This window comes from Columba livia, chromosome Z, assembly GCF_036013475.1.
Source record: "Columba livia isolate bColLiv1 breed racing homer chromosome Z, bColLiv1.pat.W.v2, whole genome shotgun sequence".
In the NCBI taxonomy this organism is placed as follows: Eukaryota; Metazoa; Chordata; class Aves; order Columbiformes; family Columbidae; genus Columba; species Columba livia.
Window position 1 is genome coordinate 48,717,286 of NC_088642.1, and position 20,227 is coordinate 48,737,512.

Genomic DNA, 20,227 nt, shown 5'->3' on the forward strand with positions numbered 1-20,227 from the left:
TCCAGCAAACAACCGCTTCTTTCATCTCCTGACTATCCTTCATTTTTAGAGAAAATGTTAAGTGGTTAACAGAAATATTAATCTATACCTTTCCCTTTTTCCCCTTTTTAAACAAAATCATATTAGCCCAGTTGTGATACACTGAGATACTTTTCTGTGCAATTTGTAAATTGTAAGAGGTGTAATCAAGTTTGTAAATCTAGAAACTTCCACATCTGCTGCAACACATCATCTTAGATTTCACCCCTCTGCTATTAAAGAAGCCAATTTATACTGTTACATAGTGGTTGCCAGACTTGGACTAATCAGGATGACAGAAGCTGCAAAACAGCTTCTGATACATCTCCCTTCCCTTGTTCTGAGATAATGCATGTAAGGTGTTAGAGCTAAGTGAAACTATTAAACCTCTTTGGTGCTGCTGGAGCAGTTGGTTTGAATGTGCAAATAATGCTCAATAAAAACAAATCCCTGTCTTTGCATGTGGGAAGCTGTAGGAGTATTAGCTTTTACTAGGAGTGAGGAAACAGGTAGAAGGAATGCTTTTGTTAGTGCATACAAGTTTTCGCCTTTTCTGTGTTAATAAATAAATTAAAACAGCAACCTACGACAACAACTACTCAGTTACTAGAAATGGACAATTTCTGTGTTTAGTAAGTGTTATTGCTCAAGAGTTTGGAGGCAAAGAAGATCAAAAGCATTAGACTTAGTTTTTGTTTCTACTAAATAATGAAATATAATTACTCGAGGGTTTTGAAGCACAGAAGATAAAAAATACTAGTCTTTAGTTTCCAGTAAAAAGAATAAGCAAAACCAATTGATTATGTCAAAATATAGTCAAACTTATTTCTTGCAGAGGTTCAGTAACGTAATTTAGGATACTATTGTAAAATACAGTAATGGATCATTTATACAGTCATGAATAGAGGGCAAACTTTGATATTTGAATTACATTGTGTGGTTGCCATCATGGCACTGTCAAACACTGATGGGTTTCTTGGAAAACACAACTAACCCAACTCCAGAACTCTTAAGTATAGTGTAAAAGATGAATGAAACTTCTGACACTTCTCTGAAGTTGAAGCACAGCTTTCTAATTTACTGTGGCCCCATTTTCAACTGCTACAGGGTTGAAGACCTTGAAGTAAGTAGGATCTGTCTATATAGGCCAAGGTAACATGAGGAGAAACTTCTTTGCTTTGAGAGTGCCGGAACACTGGAACAGGCTGCCCAGAGAGGTTGTGGAGTCTCCTTCTCTGGAGACATTCAAGACCTGCCTGGACACCTTCCTGTGTGATCTGCTCTGGGTGAACCTGCTCTAGCAGGTGGATTGGACTAGATGATCTCCAGAGGTCACTTCCAACCCCTACCATTCTGTGATTCTGCAGTACAAAAAACTAATTCCGTTCTACTTACAGTCAACATTAAAGTTGAAGCAAATGAAAAACATATCCTTCGTAGGGGTATGAATAGTGTAATTCAGTTTTATATCAAATAGTTTACCTATTGTGATATCCATCACTACAGAGTCTAATTGTTTCCATTTCACATTCATTTTTGACTATATTATGTAAGAGAGAAAAATAGCTTCTAAACTCATAATGAATTCATTGTATGTCTGGTATTTTTCTTCAATTTCCAGAAAATTCAACAAATGAAATGGTAATTGTGTAGCGTGCCTTAAAAGAACAGCTGCACAAGTTAGTTCACCACAAAACAAGTTGGACAAAGTGATTTATGAAGTACTGTTTCCTTAATTATTTCGCAGAACCTCTCTGACTCTGGAGACTTATTTGAGCCAACTATTACAAATCTCTGAATTTCAGAAATAATAGATTCCTGTCTTTCCTTCTTTACCTTCATTTTTTATCACGTATTTTCAATTTATGACCAAGAATGACTTTTTTTTCCCTGATTCTCAGACTCAACTGAAAACAAGCTTATAGGAAAAACTGCCCCGAGAGCTATTAATCCTTTGTAGCCTTATACTAACAACTCTGTATTAATGATCTTTATATTTTAATACGATTTTGAGATCTGAGAAGGCAGTGTTAATCAGATGACTGTGTTAATCTCAGTTTTCTCTTGACAGCTAATTCTTACTGTAAGATTCTGAATTTTGTGAACTTGTAAAGAAACTAGGAACACAGGGGGCAATGAACTTGACATAGGTGTGTTTTAAGGAAAAAAAACCCCACAGAGTCAGCCTCTCAGAGGCCTACCCTGATGCACTTTTTTAACCTTATTTTGCATCTGGGCATCCAGAAAGATGAGTGACTATGCTGAAATTTAAATTAACCAAACTAAAAGAGGATTAAGTAAGCTAGTTTAATTTTGACCTTTTAATTCAATATGCTAATATCATTAATACCTGCCAGAAGGAGTAACTGTTGTTAGTTCATTGTGAATGGAGTGAAATTATCATTTTAGCTTGGGACTATGAGGTCCTCATTATAAGCCCTCTTGGTTCTTGATTATGCAGAATGATAAAACATATTTGCTGGCTTGACAGAATTTGGATAGTCCTAAGAATGTTTTCTAGGTCTTTCTAGAAAAGAACCAAGCTAAAGGAAGCCTTCGTTTGCCCTGTTTCTAGGAAATACAGCGATAATCTTTCTTCAAGAAGAAATTCTGGAGCTTTTCACAGGGCCATGGGAAACTCTGCTTCCAGTTACAGTCATCTGTTCCAGCTCCCTGTAAGGTTTACTCCCTGCACTCGATGTCACAGTGTTTTTTCCTTAGAAGAGTTCTCTCTCTGCACACCCCTGTTCCCCATCCAGCGTGTTTGCATGAAGCCACCATTGCTCTCACATTTAGGGAGCTAAAATGATCTGACACAGAGTATTGTGGGGAATCATGAGTGGGGTCTAGTCTAACGAGCAGGGGGTGGTTGTGTGTGGGATTTGAGCCTGCCAGCTTGAGCTCACTGGCGTGCACTTCACCTTCTGTCCCATTACACACCAGTAAGGAGAGGATGTGTGTGTTACCAGGCATGGGGGATTATCAGTGCAAAGCTATTAAAATAACTGCTGCTCAAGGATATTCTGCATGTACTGTGCAACTAGCATCTAAGATCACAATCACATGTATTTTCTTTTTATGTCAGTTCTAACAATCATAGGTTTATTTGCCACAAATTCTCCCTGGTATGAAATAGTAGATGGCTTGAATACAAGGAGCAGACTGGAGAACAAAGATAAACTATTTTCTTTAGTAACACTTTTTAGTGTAGGTAGGATGGTTAAAAAAACCTGAAGGTTCAGCTCAGTGGCTGGACTAAGTGATCAATCAAAATCAAGTGGTAAAACCAAAATACTTTGTTTCAGATTAAATACAGTGTTTTGTTTCACCAGAAGTGACAGTTTAGGCTCTTAAAAAAGCCCAAGGAAATAGAGATGCATGAACAATCAACGAGGTGAGAGAAACAGACTGCAATGTAGACTGTCTCAAATCATATTTATGTTTTTTTATAACATAAAAAACATACAGGCCATGCTAACACATTGCAAGCTTAACCTGCTTTTGGTATTCCATTGGATCTCTCCACAGAACACCTAGAGCTTGCTGTGTGGCCTTAAATTATAGATGCACAGTAAGACACAGCCCTGTTTGGTTAGGATTAACAACAAAGGAGTGATGAAGTTTTTTAATTTCTGAGCTGTTTCTATGTTCCACTTGCAAGAAGAATAAATGTTACAGCCGAGGGTGGCTGGGGAAGAGGGCTGCCAGTCCTTAGAGTGAAACACATCTCAAACTTCACATGTAAGACAGATGGGAATTCTGTTAAAAAATACATTTTTTTTCTGAGAAAGAAAGACTGAGGCCAAGGAGGTGATGTGGGTTTATACTTGCTCATCAAATTCCTAGCCTTGCAGGCAAATGGAGTCTACAAGGGTTTTCATTCACCATGTCTACTCTTTTTCTAAGGAATCCATGATTCTGTTCTGATTTCAAGGGTAAAGTGTCCTTTATTAAAGAAAAAATTCTTTTTTTTTTTTTTTTTTTTTTTAAGTTTGTTGCTCATGTGCTACATATTCTCTGCAGGGCTCTGAAATAGAACTTTTGATGTCTCCACGCTCTAGTAAATTGTTCATAAACTACTATGGATTTGGGATAGCTCTACAAGTGTAATCAAGCAGGTGAATTGCTGCCAGAGAAGGGTCAAAGGATCTGCATGTAGGAGTGCCCAGAGGGATCCAGAACTAGGAGCACAGGGGGGCTGCAGCCACACCTGGAAGCACAAGGGATTCAACAGCTGGGTCTGCTCACATCAGAGTGGTCCTGCCTGAAGGGCAGGGTGAGGCCAGCTAGGGAGCAGTGAGTGATGCTCCCTATCTTGTTGATCCTCAGCATTTGTTATAAACTATTATTAATGACTCGTGTTAATGAAAAGATACTTATAATTTATTTTTTTTTTTAAATAAGTGCAGTGTTTCTGGCAACTATCCTAGCTCTTGCTGTTGATGGATTCATTTCTTCATTACCTCCTGCATATGTAGCCCAAATTGTCTCTCTTCCTGGAATTTAGATGTGGACGTAAAGAAAATAAAATTACTATGTAATTTCTTTGATCCTTAAAACTGTAAAGGTCCATGAAAGCCAACTCATCTGTGTGTGATTAGGTGACAGAAGAATCTAATTAGCACTAGCTTCTCCATCTATATGGAAAGACTTGTCATTGCATTCAGCCGTTTTGCATTGTATGCTATAAACAATGATTTTTCTTCTGTATTACTATGTCACAGTAGCAGACGAGAGGAATATAAAAGGTGTTTTCTTAATGTAATTCCTTTCCTTAGTGTTTTAAGAGTCTGACAGCTACAGCCTAGGAATAATTACTTATTTAATCTCTGTCTTCGTTGATTTCCTGTCACATATTGGGTTTTGATTTCTTTGAGGAATTACGCATTGACTAGAAGGTGATGGAAGAGCTATGTTTTTCTGTTAAGGAAAAGCATCTGAGTAATCTCAAACAATAAAATGTTACAGTACCAGTTTGTACTTATTGGGGTTGGTCCACTGTTGCACAGGAACCACTCTGGTAGAAGATCTATCCATATGTGTTTAAGGTTGTTATATATCTTTACACAAAACTATATACAAATGAAAGTGATTTTTTAAATTAATTTGGGCTGTAGCGTCTCTTAAAGCTCTGATTCTCAGAATTTTACAATGTGAATTAAATGAAATAGTGTTTATCAGCAAGGGAAGAAGAGTAGTTTCAAATGTACCATCTGTTGTCTGTTAATAGTAGTGTAACTCAAAACAGTGTGCTAGTCCTACCTGCCCTCTCTCAGCTGAACCTGAACAGCAATATAGGGAACCAAGGGTCGGTCAAAAGTAGTAGAAAGTAGTAAAAAGGTGTGATTTTCTGGTAAGGACATGAATAAATGAGCAGTTTGGATGTTCTTCCAATTGCTTTAGTTTATGTTTAACTTGTAACCTTTCAGTCTTTGAATAGCTGGTCTTTTGTATAGTCTGGAGGGTATCTGCTGCTCTCCAGTATAGCTGAGTAGTGACTGAAGCATATTTGTACAGTGAATAAGAAGTTTTCTGTCGAGCCTGTAAAGGATGATCCTGCTTTTGTAAAAGTCGTTTGTCTCCCAGCCTATGTCATAGGCTTCTAAGCTGGTGTGTTCAGTCACTTAAACTGCAGCTTCTTAGACATCAGTTCACTGATTTTAGTATTTTGATAGGCAGTTTGGAAGTATTGAGCATGAAAACCTGACACCAAAGTCACTGACACCGCTTGTGTCTCTGAATAAAATGAGTCTTTCATTGTCTCAGGCTAGGCATGCAAATATCCATGTGATCATAATTAGTGCATGGAGAATGTCGTATAACATAAACTGAATGCACATTTATATGTAATTCAACTTGAGTTAAATTTATTCTATGTATTAATTTCTAATATAAGTTTTGATTATTCTTGTAGGTACATAATATACTTACAAGGAATAGCAAGTACTGTAACATTCAGAATGCAAATTAAGATGCACAGATAGCGTTTCAATTATTTATGTCACGTACAGAATTTTTAAGAACAGCAGTGATTATTTCTCGCATATCAACTATTACTGTAAAATAACAAATAGAAGGATCAATCTGGGAAGTAAAAAGACGAGAATGCCATTCTGCCACTCCTAGACAGTGCTACAAAATCCAACAGATCAAGCTGAAAAAGTTTGGAGTATTTCTGAGTATCAGATTTGGTGTCTCAAAATTAAGTTCCAGTTTACTGAAGAGGTTGCTTTTTGCATTGCAGATCATTAGATTAATGCATGCCAGCTTTGAATGATTTGGCCATTTTTTTGGTAGAGTCTGTGTCTTCAAATCACTGTAAAATGTTATAAACATTGTGTTATAGCCTAGGTACCTGGCTAGGTGCAGTGTAGCTGTAGTGTGTGGCTGCCTCATCTGGGAGAACATCCTTCTCAAGCTGAAAAATACAGTTCGCCAGGTATAAGTTCATTTTATATGTGTTTATGAGTAGGGAGAGCGCTGTGGCTTCCTGGGATTCGACAGCTGAACCAGGCGGGACTGTGTACTCCTGCAATCTTGTTGGCTTTTCTCTGGGCTCTCATTCTGTTAACCACCGATTCTCCTTTCTTTAGAGCTGCTCAAGTCAGGGAATTTCAGGGATAAATAATTTCAGGGGTAAATTCTTAAAGACCCATTTATTTGGAAGACTCGAAAGCAGATTGATTTGATAGTAGTCAGGATGGGAGAAAGAAAGGAATAGGAACCTGTTTGGAGGGTTAGCAGAGTGATGGTTTTGGGGTGACAAGAGTGATTAATTTAATTGTTGTGTGGAAGAACAAAATAGTAGATTTCCATAAGGAGAGCAATGAAGTCAGGAAAACATTCAAGTTGCTTCCTCATAAGCAGTGAAGACTTCAGATTTAGTAATCTGGTCTTTGGTTTGCTTGTATTTCTTTAGTTCATTTCTATTAGTTAAAAACTAAAGCAGTTGTCCCAGTTGGGGACTGTGATCTCATTCAAAATGTAAATAAAAATAGGATACCACTGTGGTAATTATTTTTTTCTGCATTTCACATGCCCTAGGTAATGATAATAGTTTTTCTCATGCCTTTTTTTTTTTTTGTCCAGTTTTTCACATGAATTTTAGCTGTCATACTAAATCCAAAAATGTAAGAACATGGACTATAAAATTATTTATTTAAAATACAGGGTTGTTTTTTGTTTTTTTTTTTTTACTAATATTACTCATAAACCTCACATGATTTGTAAAGTATAATCATACAGAGCAGCACTGGTCTAAACCTCCTACCTCTTGTTACAGCTGAGTAATGACTTCATGAATGTGTGGGTGTAATTTTGAAGCTAAAAAATGCCTCGTCTTGGGCCATTAATTTCTATCTACAGCAAGATGACTTACGTTTTAATGTGCATGTACTTTAGAATTTTGTTTAAATTCACTTTCTGTCATTGCATTCCCAAAAGACGGTAAGACCAGGGCCCTACCTGGAGTAAAAGAAGGGCATGTGGCCTTACTGAATGTCTGTGTGTGATCATACTTGTTGCATTTGTTTACGTTTAAATGAAAGTTAATAAGTAGATTAATGACATTTCTCTCTTCTTCCTCAAACAATGTCAGTTTAAAAAGATAAGGCAGATTGTCAGCATGCTAATACACTGCTAATACAGTGAGTCCGGGGAGCCCAAGGGTGGTAACGCATATCTGTGCTTGTCAAGTGGTGTTTAGTCTGACGATGGAGTCTGTGCCTTGGTTGTACCATGCTTGTCAGGGAAATGTGGAGTAAGCTCCTTACACCAGGTACGGATTCCTTCTTGAGGTGTAGTCCATTTTATAGAAATAAGGTTCCAGATGCATTTTTTGGTTCCATTAATTTCATGTATGCAGCTGTCTGCTGGGAAACCATCTTCTCTCTTTTGCAATCTACAAAAGGATTACTTATTTTGAAAATAAATTAGTTTTTCTAAATTACCTGACGATTTCATCTTTCTGTACAAAAGCTGTGATTATTTAACTGCTAGTGAATTCTGAAAGTGTATTTACACTTTCCTTCGTGCATTGTGAGGGTTCATGTATCTTCAAGCCAAGTAGAACATTCTTCTGATTCAAGCTGCCACCTTCAAGCCACCTATGCGTGGTGGTTTGGTATATTCTAGGCATTTTTCAGGTAGTTTTTTAAATAAACCAATCCACAGGCACAGGTGAATAAAACAGATCATGAAAATTAAGGACTGATTTGCAACTTAAGTCGTTAGTTTTGGAGCTGGGGCTTGCTGCTGCCGGGCTGGCATAGGTCATGGGTCATCCTGCCTCTTCCACCTTCAATAGGATCGTGTTGGACGTTCCTGCAGGGCTTTCTTCAGCTTGACTGAAGGCAGACTTCCATGAGCCCTTTTGGCAGCCTATTATGAAATCTTGCTCAAACAACTTCTCTTCTCAGTCATCATGGACCCCAGGGCAACCTCTGAGCCAGCCCTTGGGCTGCTGTCGCAGGCTTTGCTCAGGTCTCCAGGCTTCTTCCAAACAAAGACTTACGTGGCCAGACATGAGAGCAGCCTTGGCTGCCACCTGGTCCTCATCAGCACTGCGCTTTTTCCCCCTTGCTAAGATAATATTTTGTTTCTTTTCTTCTCTTCTCCATCCTGTTTTTACACCATCACTAGCACATTTGTTTGTGTCTTGCCTGGTCTAAGTTGTTTGCCCATGAAGGGCCCTTCATGTTTTCTTCCATGAAAGGATTTGGGGTGCCTGAGCCCATGAAGAGTTATACCTGGACTAAAGTTGGCTAAAGCACGTACAAATTTGCAGGATCAAGGCCTCATCTGGGAAACAGTCTGATGGAAACTTGGTGTTAAATATAGTCTTGCTAGAGTGTTTAGGCTCTTAGAGTGTTTAATGTTTTGAAAATTGCTTAACTTATCAGTGGATGTCAGGTACTTTAAAAGTGGAAAATATGCTTGTTACAATGGCTTTTAAAGTACAACTTACATGACTGAAAAGTATTACATTAAAATAATAATTTTAGCCATCTTAGTGTATTTATGGTCTCATATTGTTAAGGATTTGGTGTTACGCACAGCAGGTTTTTGCATTCCATATTTTTGTGAGTTTCAATGGAAAGGAGAAAAATCTACTCCTTGCAGCTTATTGCAAAAGAATCACAAGGATACATTTGAGCCATTTCTTGACTGACTGGAATAATTAGGATGTTGTGGCTGACAGAATTTGGTTTCACCATAGATTATTAATAAAACATTAGAAATGCACAGTAGTCTTTAAAAAAAAGAAATCTAGAAACCTGTCAGTTAAATCAGTCTAACTCAAATCAAACAAAGCTTGTGATAGAGACGATAGGATAGAAAGACTCATTTTTACTTGACTTAATAAACAGGTTTATTACTGAATTAAAATTTGGATTTTTTGTCAGAATAGGATTTTTTCCAGTATGTTTTGACAGAGCCTTCAGCTATGAGAAACTACTGACTGTAGATATTCTCTGCCAGAATGATGAATCTATTTCCAGTAAGCGAGTTGCTTCATCTTGTTGGATATACTCTTGGGAATTTATCACGTAATTCCCTTAATCCAAACCAGTTGTGTACATATTTTGTAATTGATTAATTACTGACAGTAAATAAATATTCATACAAAATCAACTGTTTATTAAAGAAAAAAAATACTGTTTAACAATTTTCATACAAGAACTTAGCGGCCTTGTATTTACTGTGTCTTTTCACATGAACTAGAGTGTCATCTAAAACTGCTGTTTATGATTATTACAGCGTTGAATATATACCATCTCAGATAAGAACACATTGACATTGTAACTGTGTGTCAAATACTTTTATCAGCATACTGAGTAATACTAGATCACTAGTCCCTGAAATAACATGTCATTAAATTTGTGAAGATGAAACAACTATTCTTCCATCAAATTCTGCTCTACATTCATATGAAATGTCTTGGTTAAGTAATATCTTTGAAGACTGGGTGTTACTTCCTTTAGCTCTGATTGTACTTGGCAGGAATTGTATGTTCTTTGTGTATTACCAAAACAGAACATCTATCTACAGCACACTCTGTCTTTTCTTCATAAATGAATGTAACTTTAGTGTGTTGAGTGTATTTTGGTGTGTTGTTTGCATTTGATTAATTGGGTCTTACTGCTTTTGTGGGTGCATATATCTTATTCCTACTACCGAATATATTGATTGATGCACAGAACTGCTGGCTTCTGTTTTGTGAATATTAATCAAACAATATATTCCTGCTTAATGGCTTTGCAGTGTAGGAGGCAGCCAAACAATGTAGACCATAGTCTGCTTTTTTTGCTCTTTAATCATTATTGTGTAAGACACTGGCAAGAACACTTTTTTTTTTCCCCCCCCCATCTATAAACACTATTTCATGCTTAAACATATCCATTGTTTGGTCAAAGTTATGAAATATTGTTGCTCAATTAAATATTGTTTTCAACATTTCCTGGTAAAAGCAGTAATAGAAGAGATAAAGCAGTAAAGGAAGGAGAGATAATTAAGTAGAAAAAAAGCCCAAAAAACAAAAAACGAAACACTAGGCATAGCAAGCAAGCAAGAAACAGAAGATGTGAGGTCAGTAAATTCAGTGTCATATGGTTTCAGGTCTTGTGATTTGGATAAGTGGTTTTCTTTAATCAAAAGCCAAACCTGATGCTTTTCTAGATTCCAGTACTATGCTGAAGGGGATAATTTCTGACTAAACTATTCTTAAAGAGAATCAGTGTGGACATCTGCTGTGTTCTGATGTGCACTTAAAATGGGTACAAGGATAGAGACTGATTAAGGTGTGGCAGCTTCCTTGGGTGAGAAATTAGATATATTCTTATTCAATATTTAAAACAAAAAAGCCAGCAAATGATTGTTTGTGGTGACAGTATCAGAAGCAGCAAGCTTCTCGAAAACACAGCTCACGTTTTATGGTATGTAGGTATAAAGGTTAGTAGCTACAGCTTTGGTCATCCTCTGTGATTGTCACCAGACAGGCAGCCAAGCCTAAACATGAAAGCTTAGGCTTCAGGTTTTGTAGTATTTTACAAGGGGGTTTGTTTTAGTCTCCCCTTCCTATACCTGAATCCTTTCATAAAAATGCTCTAGAGAAGGAGCTTTCTCTAAATAATGCTGCTGGTAAGATTGCCGTCCTAGAACTGTCACTGGCTTAGCTGGACAACTAGTAGAATTAATGGCATTTATTGAACAGGAGTTCCTCTTGGTGTTGTCTGTTGCCCTTGAGCATTAGGACGGTCAGCATAGACAGACACTCTCAGAGTGTTAGGACCACAGAGAATATCACATTGTTTGTATTTACTAGTGTTATTGTCCTACAAATTTTATTTTAATTGTTATGTGTGCAAGCATTTTATTAATTCCTCCAGTCTCAGCCCACAAAATAGATCTCCATTTTCATTCTGGATCATGACTTTGTAATATTCTAGAAAGGCATAAGGCAGAAATCCCCTAAACTTTCTGCATTTTTTACAGTGTAATATGTTCAAAGGCAGGTCTATTTCTATGGAAAGGAATACAGTAGTAATGAAGCTCGTGATTCATAAAAAACAATAGCTGAAAGCTGAATCATTGAATCACAAAAAAAATGTGTTTGTTTCCAGACAGTCTGTCTTAAATATATACTTAAACTAAGGAAACATCAGTAGGAGAACTGAATGGCTTCAGTAAAATACTGGCTTAGTCCGCAGTGTCTAGTAGAAATTAAACTATTTTATATTAGTTGAAAACACATTTATCCAGTGTTGTACCACCTTCCTTTGAACACCTATAAATATTCCTCTTGCATACAGACATATATTTTTATATATTAGCATGCTCTTGCAGGAATAGCTATTTGGAAATAAATTTTTACTTACAGACTGTCTATATAAATTGGATATTTGTTTCAGATCCATGTCAAAATGGTAGACCTTGTATATTTTCAAAATCCTTTCTCCTCGATGAAGGTCATTTCCACTGTTTTAATTCATACAAGCATCTGCTTCTGTGATTTAAGTCTACTTCTTTGGTTTTGATAATGATTATTCCCCCATTCTTGTTGTGTGTCAGTTCTGGAAAGTTAATTGTTATCCAGCTAGGCAATCTTCACGTGTCTGGTTAATGTAGTTACTGCTTATTGACCTTCTGAAAATACTGATCTGCCAAAGAAGTTTTTAACACAGTATGAAAAGCTGACTTAAAGTTACGTGGCTTTCTCTGCTGATCCACATCTGCCATTGTCTTTCTTTAGTTCTTGTAATCAGGGTTTAAGATTTCAACAATAATATGGAAGTAAGAAGAGACAAAACCATGGCATTTAAAGACATTGTCTAGTGGTTTGGGTTTAGTTTACGTGTACATTTTTATTGTCCCTTATATATGTGAACTTTAGCATGGAGTACAGTCATGTTAGAATATATATTATTTTTTAACATAATTCTTCAAAAGTGTTCATATTATGGTGATTGTTATTATAAAAATCTACAGGTTGTTTAAAAGAAGCAGCGTTTTTGGATATGGTAATTACTGGCAAGTAGTTTTCCTTCAGCTTTTGGCTGATTTGAATAGGGTAACTTGTCTGTAATCAAACATAATCTTTATTAGTATTACTTCTTTTCAGTTATTTATCTGTCTTTCTAAGAAACAGAACAATTGATTTCGTTTTAGATGTAGTTTCAAAATGGAAGAAGGCATTTAGGCGTGCCTTTGTATGACAGTTTAATTTCTGTACGTTCATATAATTGTTGGAGCTAAACGTGAAAATATTTGAACTGAACAAGGCATCTACATTTGTGGTATAAATAGATGGGAAACTAATCCTTGCGTTTTCTCTTTTTCTGAACTTTAGGAGGGACACAGAGATTACCTCGCACAATTGGAGTGTCTTTGGCAAAAGAACTCATCTTCTCTGCACGTATTGTAGATGGCAAGGAAGCAAAATCAATAGGATTGATTAGCCATGTGGTAGAACAGAATGAAGCAGGGGATGCTGCATACAGAAGAGCATTAGCTCTGGCAAGAGAATTTTTACCTCAGGTAAAACAAATTCTGTTGATTTTAGTTTTTACCAGACATTAAGACTGAAAAACAGCCACCTGTATTAAGAAAAAACATCATGGAGTTGTGTGTTGAAAAGCTATTCTAGTTATGTGGAGAGCAGTTGCAAGTTTTTTCTCTCATCTATCGAGTGGTGTTATTTAGTTATTATTTCATAGTGAAGAAAAAAAACTCTTTTCCATCCTGTATTGTCATGATACAGTCTGTGTTTGTGTAATGTATTTTGGCTTTCAAGCTTTAAACAGAAAAATATTGTAAGGGTTTTTTTTGGTAATGCAATTATCCCAGTAGGTTATTCTGTTGCTGTTGAACACTTTTGAAGAGAGGCAAAAACGTCCACATGAGAGTGGACCTATCTCAGTGTCACTTCTGTTTTGAAAACAGAAAGCTAAATGCTAGTTCAATATTAAAGCAAAACTCATTTGCTAGGGGAAATTTTGCTTTCTGTCCTTTGTATATAAGCTTGATGAAAGAATCATGCTCTTACTATCATTTATGCAAAGTGACTTCCTATCTCTGGCTTTCATAAGAGAAGTGAAATGGGATTTGCTGAATCCCTGTGCTTTAAAACTTGAAAATATTAGGAAGAATTTTAAGTGTGACCTTCACAGGAGTCTTTGTGTTGGTTGATTGCTACCTATTCCCCTCTTGCCATAGACTGCAAGCTGTTTGTTCAAACTAGGAACTAAGTTTGGAGCTTTTGATAAACCTGCTTTTCAAGTGAAGGGTCCCAGGTAGCAAATTCGTAGGAGGCAGAAGAAGAAAATAATGAGTAAACCACTTTATTGGATCATAATTGTAAGCACCAAAATTTTTAACTGAAAATGGAAAATGTTACAAATTAAATATGTGATTTAACATTGGTTATTTGTGTGTCGAACACCGCCATGGAAAGACAAACATGAAAAATACAGTAGAAATTTTAACACACAGTGATTCTTGAAGGTCGATTTATAGTTATCATTCCACATTGGAAACAGCTTGAAAGCCTTTGGCTTTTCCCAGAGCAGCAGGCTGCTTCTCTAAAGCCGTGTCTGAACCTTCGGAAGCTGATGCGGGTGGATAGGCACAGGACCGAGTCGATTCCCAAAGATGTCTCGCTGTTCTATGGCACGTTGGAGGAGAAGGGTGGAAATCTCTATGCTCCCTGAGGACCTCAGTTGCTTACAGAAGAGCATCAGTTGACCAGTGCAGGCTTTACAGTAGTGTGGTTTAGGTTTGAAGCTGCATCGGTTCGTTTTATTTCATTATCACATCTTTTCATCTCTCTACATTTTGTGATAATAGGGACATGAGGTTGATGTTGTGAAGGCCTATAATGGTGTTTCTTAAGGTGGTTGTTCTGAGCCTTGTTTTGGAGAGAGTTGAGCAGTCTTGACAAGAGTAGACATGGTTAGCACCTTTGAAACACAGAATGAACACACTGCTTTAGTTAGGTTCTTCTGAAGACAGTACACTTACACTTTTTCTCAGTACTGGAACTGTCAGTTTGGAAGCAAATGCCTACTGTAGTGGTGTAATTTAGGATACTTGATCTATTTACTATAAATTTCATAAAAGTTCAAACTCTATAAGGTCCTAATATAAGAACATTGGTATGCAGACCCTTCACTGCATAATCTTGTAGATTTTGATGATATGTAAATAAGCTTTTTCTTTTATTTTAGGGACCAGTGGCAATGAGAGTTGCAAAACTGGCCATCAATCAGGGAATGGAGGTGAGAGTCTATACTTTTTTTAAGAGTAAGCAGCAGTCAGGCTGGCAATAAGTTTACCGTGGTGATTTTTTTTCTAGAACTGTTTTCAGTTTCTCATTGTGTAGTCTTTCAAAATCTATTTTGTCAAAACTTTTTAAAGATCAAATGTACGGGTTTTTTGTGTCAGACTCCTAGGCTAGAGTTGATGCAGATTTCTGTAACAGGGCTTAGTAACCTCATGTCTGTCCAAGAGTAATGCGCTTTGCTAATTATTAATACTAGAAAGTAAACATAAACTCCTATGAACAAGTTGTATTTCAAATGCTGGGTAGAACAAAACTTCAGAGTCATAGTCTGTCAAGTCTGCCAGTTCTCTCAGTGTTTAGTAACTAATAAAGTTAATGAGCAAAAGGCGCAGTGTTTAATAGTTTAGTAGAGGTTAGTTTTAAAACTATATGTGGAGTCTGATTTCATATTTGATTCTGATTGCCACTCCTTCTTGAACACTATTGACCTAACTGTAAAGCTCATTAAAATCTAGCCTTGAACACATCTGGACGTGTGTTTTACTTTGAACTTGTAAATTTAAACTTAGAGCACATGCATAAGTGCTGCACCAGTACACCTTATAGCTCAGCCTGGGACAACAGAAACAGGATCTCACCACATGCAACATCTGATTCCAAGAAGACAAATTTACGAATGGTCTTCTTTTTCTTAAAGTTACATAACTGAGTTCAACCAATACGACCAGTAAATTTTGGCCTGAGAACCAAACTCAGGTGCTGTTGTGCAAAGAGTATGTTTGTTAGGTTTCCACAGCAAGTGATGATGGAATTCAAGATTTAATTCAGTGGTTCAGAATGCTACAGGCTGAATTGTTTAGCTACCAGGTATGGTGGACTGAAAGGTCAGAATCATGGTTTTTATAGAATTATGGACAATAGGGTTAAAAGGAGGCCCCAAGACAAGATGTACTGTATGAAAACCCCTCAAGCCCAATGTCCATTCAAGCTATTGTTACAAACCCTCCATGGCAGAGATTTCATGGCTTCCTTTGATAAACTGTCCTGTAGCTGACCTCCTCTTGACAACTTGCTTGTGGTGCATTGTCGTTTTCCTTTCAGTGGCCCTGTGGTGAGCTGGTAAGTTCTGCGGCAGCCAATGCTTAAGACAGGTGGAGTAGTAGTGAGGGGAAAACTCAACCTTTTCAGCTGTTCTGACCAGCTCACAAAGTAAAAAATGTTCTAGAAACTAGGTGATGATGTAGGATGGCCATTGACCTATTTTTTAATTTTAAATCCTTTTAAACTTGAATTTATGTTTACTTTATGGCATGGCATCATGTTTTCATATGACATTTTGAAGATAACTTATTTCAGAACAAATTTTAAATTATCATGCAGTACATTACATCTTTTTCCTTGTAGTAAATGGAATTATTATAAATGTGCAAGTAGCTAATGGTTTTTAGTGCAGATGATTTGTAGTGAAGGGCATGCATTGTTTTCACAGTGTATTACGTACTAATTGTATCGCCAAATAAGGAAACTGTTACCCAAATACTAACCACTCCCACCACATGGCAGTGTAGCATTTCCATGTTAAAGTAATGAAGAACTTTGCAGAAATATTTTAGTATGTGGCATAGAAACACGGTATTTAAGTCAGCTGTCAGGAAATGATATAAAATAAATATACAAAAATATGCTTTTAAAAACATTGTATTCTTTCCCTCAGGTCGACTTAGTAACAGGTTTGGCAATTGAAGAAGCTTGTTACGCTCAGGTATGTAACTAGGATTACATGAAGAAAAAAAAAACAAGCTTTGTTGGTACCTGTTATGAAACACGCAGAAATTCAACTAGATATTGCTTTATGATTTCTTCTGCAAATATTTTGGCATTCTGTTTAGACCTTCCTTCTGCTTACTTTGGTTTTATAAGGAGTTTAAGGAAGGAAGTGTAGTTTAGGACAAAATCTTAGGGTGAAGATGGCGAAGCACCACCAGCCGCATCCCTGGCCACTCGTGCTCTGCTGTGCATGTCGTCCAAGAACTGCTGTGCCCTTGCTTTGTTTCGGTTTAACGTGAAATAACATGAAGGACGCTTCACTGTGCCACTAATGGCGTATGTGCTAGCCAACAGAAAATTGGGGCAAACCTCTTTGCAAGCATAACATGGGAATCATGTATTTAAGTTGGTACGTTCTTGGGCTTTGAGACAAGTGTTTTGATCATGGAAATAGAAGCTTCAGCACTAAATGCTTATTTAAAACATATGATGATCTGATTAATAACCTATTTCTCTTCACCTCACTTCCCCACCACCCTCCCAAAAAAAAACCCACAACACCAAAAACTCAAAAACCAACCCTAAAGAGTTTCTCACAGTCATCCATTTAGAGAAAAGATAATCCTCCCAAATTATTTCTTAGCCTTCTGTTGCCCCTTTGAAGTGTCTGGTACTTCCCTGTATCAGACTAGACACTACCGTTTTCACTTTTCTGTTGTATAATGTGTTGCATGCTGGATGTCTTGCAGAATTGGGATTTGTGTGATTTTTTATTATTGTTGTTGGCTTCAATAATGAATTGTTACTCCAATCATTGCAGACTATTCCAACAAAAGATAGAATTGAAGGTCTTCTTGCATTTAAGGAAAAGAGACCTCCTCGCTACAAGGGAGAATAAAAGAAGCTGATGCCTTTTAAAATACAAGGGGATAATACTGCTATGAGGACCATTAAGGTGCACTTTGCATCCACACCTGGAATATCACAGCCACCAAAGTCACAGCAAATCATACTGATGTTACAGCGTTTTGAGTGTGTCCATGCTTGTTCTGGACCCAGATAGAAATGTGTTTCAACTCATGCTATTTACAATTTCTGAAGGTTCTTCTGTGTATTGGCAAGATCACAGGTTCATGCAGCATTTTTAAAATTTCATATGTATGAAACATAGCATTCCACAGTTGAAAAAGCTCTGTAAATTCTTTATATAGACAAAACCTATATGTAATGTTAAGTATAAATCTGCTGTATCATTTTATCAAAAGAAAAGTGACTACTGAACACCTAAAATAAGAACTTGTACCAAATATGCATTAAAATGATTCTGTATATCAGTAAAAATTATATTTGAGTAGTCTACCTGAATATGTACATTATTAATAAAGCTAAGGGAAATGAAAAGGATTATTGTTTGGAAAATATTAAGCTTTATTTATCTGACTTACACTATTCTCAGTAAAACAAAATTAACTTTAGCACATAAAACCATCCTTTTATGAAGTCATTGCCATTATATTCATTTAATTGTATTAAATGAAGACATTTTCGAGGCCAGCCTTTAATTGTGCATTCTTGTATGTTAAACCTGGCTTTGTCTTGCATTCTTTCAACATATCATCTGATCAGCGCTGTCTGCTATGAAGGAACTTTACTTCACTTGCCCCAGTTATTTTAAATTTTCCATGATTGTATTAAAGATTGTTGAGCAGGGATGTGACTAATGCACTGTTAAAGACACTAGAATTCTCTTAATTTCCAGAATATTCCTTTTGCAGGTCCTAATAACATATATTTATATACAACAGGGATGATATTGAAATGTTCTTTATTCGGTGGTGGCCTCAGGGTTCTTTTCATACATTGAAAGAGAAATCCAGTAGGTTGCGAGGTGAGAAAACTGTTGTGATTCGTACTGTATATTTGCTGTGGACATGGCATATACAGCAAATGTCTGGAAATAACCTCTTAGAAAGTATTTTTGTTAACTTGACTGGAAAATAAACATGCTTTAGCAGTCAGAGGGTGTCTTTTTCTATGGAAACAAATTTCTTCCTGTTTGTTTACCATTGGCTCACGAAACTTGTGCATGCTCTGCTGTTTCTGCAACATTAACTGTGGTCACTGTCTATACCTATGATGATAGAGTAGCTGATCAACATGAAATGACAAGAACTCATTTAAATTCGTATTTAGACATATCATTACATGTAAATTGATTATAACTGGTAGAGCACACACTTTGTTGACTGGTAAACTTGCTGAGTCGATCATTTCATGCTCGATAATTTGCAAATAAAGTACTGGTGCTTGTTTTGATAGTCGTATAAAGCCTAGAGGGTCATTTTCTTGTGTTTTTGAAGTGCTAACATGTCATTTTCATTTTTACTGAGTAAGAAATAATTATGTTAATAGGAGAAAAAGTATTAAGTCTATGCTGATGGTTTTCTGTTTCGTAACTTTGATATACAGTCTGGTTATTGAGCTGCCTCTGTTTTTCTAACAAGCACTGATTAAGTAGCTTCTGTGAATGTCTGTTAAAAAATGTAATAACTTTTAATACTGTGGCATAAGACTGCATAGATTTGTGCCTTTAACTAGTAGTTTTGATCTCATAAAATAATTTTACTGTCACAATGGTCTCTCCATTCCTTTTCTCAGGAGAAGATACTGTCATCGTAGCAATTTGAGTCCCTTCCTTGAAGTCAACATTTTGAATATTTTTACAAAGTGAGTGCCAGTAGGACCATTTTTAAAGGTACTTTCTAGTGGTGTTGAACTAGTTGTAAAGGAAAAATGTTTCAGCAAAATATGTGTTAAACACTTACTGTCTCTTTTATTAAGTCACACATTGTGATGGCTCTAGTGCTTGTGATTAATAGAGTATTAGAATTCTGCTTCCACAAGAGGATGATTTGTAAGAGAAATGCTCTTATAGTATAGGCTTACTTTTCCTTAGGAAAGTTGTGATGTGGAAAATCCTTCTTCAAGTGCTTAGGCTCAGCTGTTTCAGTCTTGGAAAAGCCGTGCTTTGCTCCACAATACCTCATGGGTGAGTGAGCCTGGTCCCTGCTGGTTTCCTGAAGGGTTATCTCCTGGGCCCTTGGCATAAGCAGCTTTTTCTCCTGCTCTTCCTGAGCTCAAGTGGATAGTGAGCTCTTCTGCACTTCTCCACTGAGCTGGATATTGGAAAGTTATAATACGGGTAGGTCTGTTACCTTCAGTTGATCACCTCTCCATGCTGTAAGTGCAAATTCAACTTAACTGAATTGCCTAGAAATTCTCACTTCCATGCAGAAATTAATATGTGACTTTATGTAACACTTATAACTTTAATATATGAAAGCATTTGTGTTTTCAGTGTCATTGAAGTAACTCACATTCTTACCTAGTTTTATTAAATTTCTATATAGAGTTTCTAGAATTCTCTGAATGGCTTAAGTCTGTTCAGTGCTTTTCAGTATCTCGCCTGCTATGAAGAAATATGGTGTTTTATTTATTCTGAGGTTGTGTAATGATGCAGTTAAGAGCACTTGGAGAATATTATTCCACGGAACTTTTCTGTGAGATTTGCAGAGCCATTTGTGCCAAATTGTTGTTGAAACTCTGTCAGTCTACGTGCAGTTACTTGTAGTCCTAAACCAAGGTTCATATCAACGCTTTTCT

General features: G+C 36.6%; 1 protein-coding gene across 4 annotated transcripts in view; it reads left to right on the forward strand.

Moving 5' to 3' along the window:
• AUH (AU RNA binding methylglutaconyl-CoA hydratase) overlaps positions 1–18,582 on the forward strand; it is a 109,614-nt gene extending 91,032 nt beyond the window's left edge. Inside the window, exons 6-9 of one of the 4 annotated variants that reach the window (XM_065045741.1) lie at positions 12,866–13,053; positions 14,742–14,792; positions 16,512–16,559; positions 17,385–18,118. In XM_065045741.1, coding sequence (XP_064901813.1) covers positions 12,866–13,053; positions 14,742–14,792; positions 16,512–16,559; positions 17,385–17,462 — 365 coding nt within the window. In that variant the 3' untranslated portion in view covers positions 17,463–18,118. Of the gene's footprint in view, positions 1–12,865; positions 13,054–14,741; positions 14,793–16,511; positions 16,560–17,384 lie in introns of those variants that run through there. The other 3 variants (XM_065045740.1, XR_010468912.1, XM_065045742.1) reach the window with 3 other exon arrangements.
• Positions 18,583–20,227: the final 1,645 nt, after the last annotated feature.